The 8,775-nt window shown below is 39.8% G+C and overlaps 1 protein-coding gene across 1 annotated transcript in view; it reads right to left on the bottom strand.

The window, feature by feature from the left end:
• Nucleotides 1-2,392: 2,392 nt before the first annotated feature.
• The window catches only part of AAGAB (alpha- and gamma-adaptin binding protein), a 12,781-nt gene continuing 6,398 nt past the window's right edge, over nucleotides 2,393-8,775 (bottom strand). The window contains exons 5-9 of the mRNA XM_009709226.1: nucleotides 5,700-5,782; nucleotides 4,907-5,000; nucleotides 4,016-4,120; nucleotides 3,442-3,491; nucleotides 2,393-2,933 (exon numbers count right to left, since the gene is read on the bottom strand). Coding sequence (XP_009707528.1) covers nucleotides 2,856-2,933; nucleotides 3,442-3,491; nucleotides 4,016-4,120; nucleotides 4,907-5,000; nucleotides 5,700-5,782 — 410 coding nt within the window. The 3' untranslated portion in view covers nucleotides 2,393-2,855. The remainder of the gene's footprint in view (nucleotides 2,934-3,441; nucleotides 3,492-4,015; nucleotides 4,121-4,906; nucleotides 5,001-5,699; nucleotides 5,783-8,775) is intronic.

The following is an 8,775-nucleotide window of genomic DNA, read 5'->3' as shown; positions in this document are numbered from 1 at the left end:
CAGTTCAGCACTGGAGTACCAGAACTAGGGAAAGCTAACAACTTCAAGACGGTTGTAAGGATTTAAAACCAAGATGGGAATTCTTTTGTTGTTGCTGAACAATGCTGTGGCATACAAAGAGAAACTAAGTGAAGACACAACAACTTTCAGGTTTGCTTGTCCACTAATGCCCCTTTTATTCATTTCTGCAACATCTATTTTGTAAAGAAATTCTGTAGCCAAAAACAAAGCCTCTCTTCAGAAAAAAAAAAAAAAACCACAACCCACAAACCAAAAAACAAGCCACCAGCAAAGAGTAAATGTTCATTTAAAAGTACAATAATCTTTAAGGATCATTAAAACTATTTCCTAGTATCTCCTAGCCACACTTCCTACCTGGATGATTTGTGCTTTTTTAAAGCACAGACTGCATCTAGGAACAAGACACACACTGACAACAAAACCATGCTCTTAATATGTAAGATCTGCACCCAAATATTGTCCGTGCAAGCGTTCTGCCAATCCTAGGCGGTAGCAACAGGGATGCCTTCCCTGTGGGATGGTGGCTGTCAGGCCGGCCTCCTCCTGTACCAGACTCCTTGTTCTGATCAAATCACGCTCACTTCTCCTGGCAATACTTGCTCGGCACTTGCAAAAACTTGTTCTCGTCACTGTCTACGCCAAGAGCTGTGACTCTTTCCAGGATATATTTCCTATAATACAAATCTCCTCCTCCTATTTGTAACAGACTGAAGAAGTGCATTCCCCAAAGGGTAATTCTGATTCCTGGGATAAGGCAGCATTTATGGGAATTTAGCTGCTGCTGCTGCTGCCTTGTAAAAAGGCAGCAAAGAACTTGATTTTAATTTGTGTAATTTTATTAAGTGCAAATAAACTGTCACATGCACAACACATGTCTAAAGATTTGGCTTTATCAAGTATTCAAGTGCATTGTTTTCTTCACAGCCTTCAATTAATTTACTCTGCACTTTTGCCATTTATCACTATTGCACAACAAATATTTAGAAAGAAAAAAAAAAAAAAAGCCTTCAGCTAGCAAGAAGCAAACGTGGAAAACCGTTCCCTACTTGGAAGGCACCACCTTCGGTTCTTTATTACAGCGCTCTGTGCTGGGGAAAAAGAAGGAGAGAATGGGAGGACACGGTAAAGTCACGGCGCGGCCCAGCAGCTGCTTTGTATTGCTCCGTTTGGAAGAGGCGGCCCCGGTAGGTGAGTTTCCTGGCATGTCTGTGCCTGTGTCCCTGTAAAAGGAACATTTATTCTTAAAAAAAAATAGGCGTTTTACTATGGTGGAGCTACTGCTCAGTCTTTGTACGAGAAATGCTTTTCAAACTGCTAACAAGGCTTCAGTTCTATTTCTTAAGAGTTGAAAACGCTGCAGTTTTTACCCAGGAAATGATTTACAGCATTCCAAGATGCCTATTATTTTAGCATTGCTTAATCTTAGAAGAAGAGGCAATGAATGTCAAGAACCACTGTGAAAGTGCTTTCAAAATTTGAAGCCATCAAATAATTTATGGAAAGCCACTGTCTCAAGACTCACGAAATTTACTGACACGAAAAACCAAGACATTAGAAAAGTTAATTTCAAAATTTCTAAGTAAGATTGCTTAACATGGCGTATCTTCAGATCGATAAGGAAATGCTCTTGGGATAAATATGTGTCGTTTCAGAGGGTAAGCCAGACAAGCACTAGAGGAGGGCCTCATTCTTCAGCAGGGCATCCGCTGGCTCCCTCTTTCCGTTGGTCCGCTGGCTGTATCTGACAGCTGACTGCAGGAGAAAAGGAGATCGGATGGCATTGACATTTTCTCCTCTCTCCTCCTCACCAGCCTACGCCTTCCTTCTTCTCTTCCTAGTGCCTTGCATGTTTATACTCTCCAGTGAGCCTATGGCTCTGTGCCTGTGCAGAAGATGACAACAGACTAAACCTGAGGACAAAGGTCTTTTTTTTCTAACCCTTGATAGCCTGAAGCAGCCATTTGAGACTTGTACTCTGGTGCCCAAGTCTGTAATAAATGCATCAGGTGAAAGTGTGGGGTTTTTGTAATCATAGCTTTTCTCTTTAGGTATTCAGGCCAGAATTCAGCAGCAGAAGGTCCGTGCATGCTACTAGGCCATGGAGTGCAAGCATTGCAGAAGGTTTGGACAGGGAACTTCACCCCTGGAACAGCAGCAAAAAATCTGTCTTGCATTTAATCCCAAATTTAGTTTCTAATGGAAGCCCAGGGAGCATGGCACAACACCCGACTTCCCAGGGAAGGACCACATACTTACACACGCAAACAGAATTCAAAGCCCGTGGGCCATTTTTAATAGCTTTGGCACTCAGCAGGATTAACCTTGCAGCCTTGGCATAGCATCCTGCAACAGGACACAATTCAGCAACTCTCTCTTCATGGCTCATACAAATCTGGTTTGCTTTAACTAGTCAGTCAGCTATAAAGCTACATAAAAACATCAAACAGGCCTACATCGAAAATGTTGACTGTAGAATTAGGCAATCAGTTAACAACCACCAGCCGTATGTAGAAAGATAACTGGTAGTAAATTTATTTATTTAAACTCAAAAGACACAAGAAAGATGTTAATTTGAAAAATGTAAACTAATTATTATTTCCTGCAACTGCATGCATCGCCTTCCAAAATTCTCTGAGAGAGAACAAATGAACAGTCAGACAAAAGGACGCTAACCATTAGGTGTTGTGGAATGTGTTACTTACTACAACGATGCAGGGAATCCTTTAACCAAAGAAAGCAACTAAAGCTAAATGGGGCTTTTTGCAATAAACACTCATTGTGGGAAAAGAGCACTCTTTTGGGATTGGCTCTGTCGCTTACAGCTACAGAAGAACTTAGTTTTCTTCCTCTGAGGAGAGACCTTCGATTTCATCTCTGTCTCCTCCAATTGCCATCCAGAATGCTTTGGCCACCTAACAATGGGAAAAAAGATGGGAAAGGGAGAAAAATTCCCCTCAAATGACTGAAGATTTTGCATTTACCATCCAAAAACCAGAAACCGAGCAGCAGCCAAATCTGGCAACCACGTTTCAAAGTACAATGCTAATCCTCTCTGAAGTTCAGAAATTTCAACAACACAGAGGCAATAATTTAGAATTCACGGGAGGCATATGTGATACAAAACTTGTGCTAATTAAGGCATGATTAAATTTTCCTGGAGATGAAGGCTTTTCTTTTGACTTAATGGAAGCTGACTTACATTGCCAGTGACTTTCAGAAATTTTGAAAGAGGAAAGCCTTTTCTGGTGTTTCAAAATGCCAGATTTGTTACCCAGTTCTTCGGAGACAAGAGAGTCTTCCCTAGGACTGTGCAGTTTGTTCTTACTACTCTAAATAAAGGAACTTCACAAGAGAAGCAACTATGGCTTAGAAAGGAAAACCCCATTTTTAATAATTTCAACGCCAATTTCGAAGCCTCACCTTTTCCGCATGTAGTTTTCTTTGTTCATGAGGCAACGTTGCAGCTTTATCTGTGGAAAAGAAGATGACTTAGGTTGTCAGCCTCAGGAGTGGGCAGGGAGAGAAATGCCTACTGCAGCTGTTTTAAGGGGACTACCAAGAAGCTAGTTTAAGATCATAAAAAATGAATCTTATTTAGTAAGAGCAATTGCAATTCCAAAACACCAGAAAGCCGATGCTTCTGAGCACACTGGATCTCATCTCAAACATCTCTAGGTTTAAACTGCAAGACTGGCACACAGTTGTAGTGCTAAAAAAAAAAAAGGTCTTGTTATAGGTTTGTTTATAGAAAACTGTAGCATTAGTTCAGGGTGGACAAAATCAGTGCGGTAGCTGTCACCTGAGCAATCCCTACTTCTTTCAAGAGCGCTATCAAGATGGAGGGCAAGTTAAGGAAAAGATCAGCTACTTATAAAGAACCTCAGACAGGAGAATAGGAATTTGTACGATCTTCCCAACTCACACACTGGCTTTCATGCCTTTGAGTGATCAGAATAGGTGATACAGCTCACGACCTCTCTCCCTGGTACATTACCTTTCATTTCTTTCAGCTTTGAGAACAGCCTTTCAAAGTTCTCCAGGTCCCCATCTCTCGTGGTTAGGCTGGCTAACTCCTGAATGTCCATATCTAACATGGGATCTAAAACAAATGCATAGAGGTTGATTTAAGGTAAATTATTCTGTTTTGTCAGCAGGCATGAAAGCCTTTCTGATAAAAACCAGTATTTTAACATCTGCAAATCCCATTTGGGAATTCCAACCCCGTAGGAGGGAAAGAAACATTTAATTTACTGATTGTTCATACAGACCACTCATGGCATCGTTACAATGGTAATTAATTTTGATACATTACATTACATTGCAAGAGTGTTTTTGAGTTCATCCAATATTTAAGGCTTCTTGCTTATTATAAACTGATCTGTATAGGAACAGCAACAGAGTAAATTAAAGAGTAATGAGGCTATGCTTAGACCACAACTAACAACACCCAACCTTTAGAAGATCTCCACATACAACTTGTAAGAAAGTCCCATCTCCTGGAATGGTGCAATATTTTAAGGACCTGTAGTCTAAAACACTTGAACCTCTGCTGGGTCACACTGTAATGATTTTTCTCTGCAACCATAAAGCTTGAAGCTTTATTCTTATCAAGATGTTTATAGATACACACAACACGCACATCAGGAAATTTCACCAAATCAGATCTGAATGTTTCTGGTTGGTAGTACTGCAGGGGCTCTGGCCTATCCAAACCTGGGTCCAGTTTTTCAAGACGGAGAACACCTAAAGTCTGAACAATTAGCCTTTACTGGCTCGGGCAAGCACCTTTATGCCATACTTTTCACTGAGAAGAAGCCAGTGGCTTTCTGGGACCATCCCAGGGGTGCCTGCTCCAACGTATCTGCCAAGCAGAGACAGAGCGTACCTACAATGCTGTCAATCTGTAGGTTGTTTGTGCTAGCTCCATCTTCTCTGTTGTCTAAATGGGATTCTTCTCTGTCTGCTGGTGATGGATTGGACTGTCAGGAAACAAACAGACATTAGAGTATCCAGTCGTGCACCTAAAAAGCATCATCAGCAAATCAGGTGCTTCCTGTTTGACTTCAAAACTTACTCTTTATCTTCAACTGTTACTTACTGCAAAACCTGTACTATGAAAAGCCACTTTTGCAACACTGCAAATAGGTACTACGTGAAGGTTTTCTATGATAGGTTTGTTGTTGGTTTTTAAATCACACTATGAAGTGATAGGTTTTTTTTTGTACAAAATACTGCTCTTGGTTATTAATGAAAAACAACAACTTGAATGGAGCTTTTAATAGTCTTTCTTGGCTCCAGTGGGTTGTCTGGGGTAAAACAAGTATGCAGTGCGGAAGTCAGTGTGATCAACACCCAACACTGAGCACACAATCGGACATCTCCAGGTAAAACAATTAGTTCTGAGGCAATGTCCTGAAAAACAGCAAGCTCACAGCCATGAGGTGACAGCTCCTACAAAACGACTGTCTCAGGAGGCCTTGTAAGAAAAATACAGATAGTTTTTCAGACTTCAGAAATATTTCCTTTAAAGTACATTCCAACAGGCTGCGAAGCATCCCTTGAGAAAGGAGTTAAAAAAAGAAAGCTGCCACCATCACCACCACACCAAGTGTGACAGTAAGAAAGAGCAACACGAGAAATAGTATGAGCAAAGACAAGAAATAGGAATTACTGTTTACTTCTGTATCTTGGCTCTCTTCTGACCCAACGCTATGGTTCGCACCCGCTAATGTACTGAGAAGACCAAAGCCCTGGGTCCTGTCTAAAAACAAAACAGCTGTTAGTCTGACAGAAGATGCAATATTATTACAAATAGTTGTAACTGACCAGATGGGATAGAGAATAATTCAGGGAAGACACACAGCACCCTGTAAAACTGTGTCAGTGTACTTGAAAATATATTTTAAGCAGAAATTTTTCATAGTCTCTAAGTTTTTTTCAAACTATATTAACAACATTTACTGCTAAATATTACCAACAGAGAACAGATGTGTAAGCCACAGGAGATGTGAGCTCTTTTTTCTTCTTACTTGAAGTCACTGCTCTGTTAGGATTTGGCCTGGCAAATGTCTTCTGATTCCAAACAAGGCAGTTTTCAAAATACAGAAGCAGCATTTGCTATGACTGACATTCAGTGGTTTCACCATCCATGGGAAGCAGCACTCAGTTTGTGGTTAGATACAGGAAATGCAACAAGTGCCTTTGCTTATACACATACTGTCTAAATAGGTTGAGTGCTACAGTAATGGCAAAGGCAATTTTTAAATAGCTATCTCAGAATTCATGGAAGGACCCAGCCATCAAATCCAATGTTTCTTCACACTGCAAGGTGCTTTGGCCTCTCCACATCTGCTAACCTACTGTGTATTTCAACAGTATTTTAAAATCCAACCTAAAAAAAAAATTGAATTCAAACCTAAAACTAAACAAACACCTAAGAGACTAGATGCAGTACAGTATTTTAAAATTAAACTAACTGTATTTTAAAAACTTTTCAAAAATAAAAATATATGCATAATAGGTGATATTTAATAAAATATATTCATAATAGGTGATATTATGAGGGATTTTTTTTCTAAGCTATGTTTTCAGCTGGCCTTGCACTGAGTAGTAAGTATGTGCAGTTACACAAGGGACATAGGAGATTTTTCTGAAAATCTTAGTATTTTAGTCAACTAAAAAAGAAATAACAAATAGCCAGGAAACAATGACTTGTGCCAGAAGAGAGTAATATTACTTTTTTTAAAAAAATGTGCTCTAAATTATTACACTACTGACTAAGCTCTAGACTCAAATGTTGAGATGATGTAATTTTTATGCACTGTCCAAATTTACTTGCCATTTATACAAAATTCCATTTTGAAGAGTTGAATGTGTAACTAAAACCATCAGCTATCTAGAAAACCTGTAAACATCTCCATTAGAGAATTATTAAGACCTCATTGCGTGTTTAATAATCAATCATCTTCCCTGTGTAATTAGGCTGATGTGTGTCCTGTCCCAGTCCTCTTCTCCCCTTGTGCTACCCCAACTCCCCGGCAGGTATTTTTTTTCAACTGGCTCTGTTTTATACAGTTTTACTGCTTTAACAGCTCACTCGCCAAAGGTTTGGGAAGAAGTGAATCAGCCTAGCCGAATGAATTGCCTTCAAAACATTCAGCTGCAAAACACGTGAAAGCCCGTGAAGTCCGACAGCTAAATTAACAGGCAATTGAGTGATAAAAGATAGATTGGGACTTGCAACCCAAAACAAAGTAGCTTTCCCAAGATTCAGCAAGCTGAGCAAAGAACTGTCTTTTGGGAAACTGTAAAGATTGATATTTAGCCAATTTCTGAGTCATCTGAAGCTAGACTGGACATTGCAGTCCAGAATGTACTTGTGAGAGAACATTCCCATATTGGCAGAGGGGTGGATGAAGTGATCAAATCATGTACCTCTTTCACATCTATGATTAGAGTTCATCCTGTACAGAAAAATGACAGCGGCTCCATCCCCACCACCACCACATACACATAACCTCAGCCAGCATAATCACAATATGTTGTCCCAGTTGTTAGAAAGAACTGGATTCTACAGCAGGGATCTCTGAAAAGCAGCTATTTGTTTCTGGATCCATGGTTAGGGAGGTGGCAGACATAACGCTTGCAGGCACACCCTTGAAAAAGCCTTCCTATAAACTCTTTTCATTGGATGTAAAAGTTATTTCAACTTCTGGGCGCAATTCAGGAAGCGGTGATGCCTTATGCGGTGTTCTTACAGCATCAAAGCCAAAAATTATCTCACTCAACTTATTGTAATAGTTAGTGGCTCCATTATGACGGAGTCTATATAGTTTCACAGGTATCACTCACTCATCAATAGTTGTGAAGCTCTAGTATGCTGTGCTCAGAGCATGGCTTTGAGACTCATATATGCTCATTTCAGAGCAAAATGTTTTCTACTCTCTTCATCTACTATTCCCACATAGTCTGTCTCTAGCTGACATGTGGTGATCTTGACTTCCATAAAAAATTGGAATTAAAAAGTCAAAAGTCACCATTTGTTGAAATAACTAAATTTAAATAGTCCCTCTTAAATTAGGTTAATTTTCTGTAGAGAGAGTCAGGCTAATTACTGACCCCACCCAGTAACCAGCTTCAGCTGGGATCACTAAAGCACGTATTTAAGCAGGAAAGAAGCCAATGAGCCTCTTTCAGAGGGCAGTAAGTTGTTTCTCTTCTTGCCACCTAGGTCAACTAGCTTTGCTCTTGAAGGGACAGCTGAGGACAATAGCAGCGTGCTACATTTGGTGTGGTGTCTGGGGGTGCTGGCGGGGAAGATGTTTGCTGGAGAACTACTCGTGCTTTTCTGTATGAGGGGTAGAAAGCCACCTGATTCTCAGACTGATGAGAGCTCTGAGGCCTGGAGAACCAACAACTTTATACCAACTACAAAAGGGAATTGCTGTCCAGAGACTCTCAGGTAAGACTGCTTGTTTTCCTTTTAGTAGAGACAACACTGCTTTATTTACTCACAAAGCATTGACGTAAAAATGTTTATAATTCAACTCTGTTATATTTAATACCTATTTTTACCAGTCAGTGTGAGAATGATTGTATTTAATGGTTAGAGAAAAAAATCAAAAGGTCAAGATTTTTCTTAATAGGTGTGTGAAAAGACTACTTCACAACTTAAGAAGAATTGTGTTTGTGTTTAAGATAAAACACCTTAAATAATATGGGTTTAATGCTTGTACTTGAAAAACATCATTCCTG

This window comes from Cariama cristata, unplaced genomic scaffold (assembly GCF_000690535.1).
Source record: "Cariama cristata isolate BGI_N322 unplaced genomic scaffold, ASM69053v1 scaffold37821, whole genome shotgun sequence".
In the NCBI taxonomy this organism is placed as follows: domain Eukaryota; kingdom Metazoa; phylum Chordata; class Aves; order Cariamiformes; family Cariamidae; genus Cariama; species Cariama cristata.
This window is presented reverse-complemented; position numbering and strand designations above follow the sequence as displayed.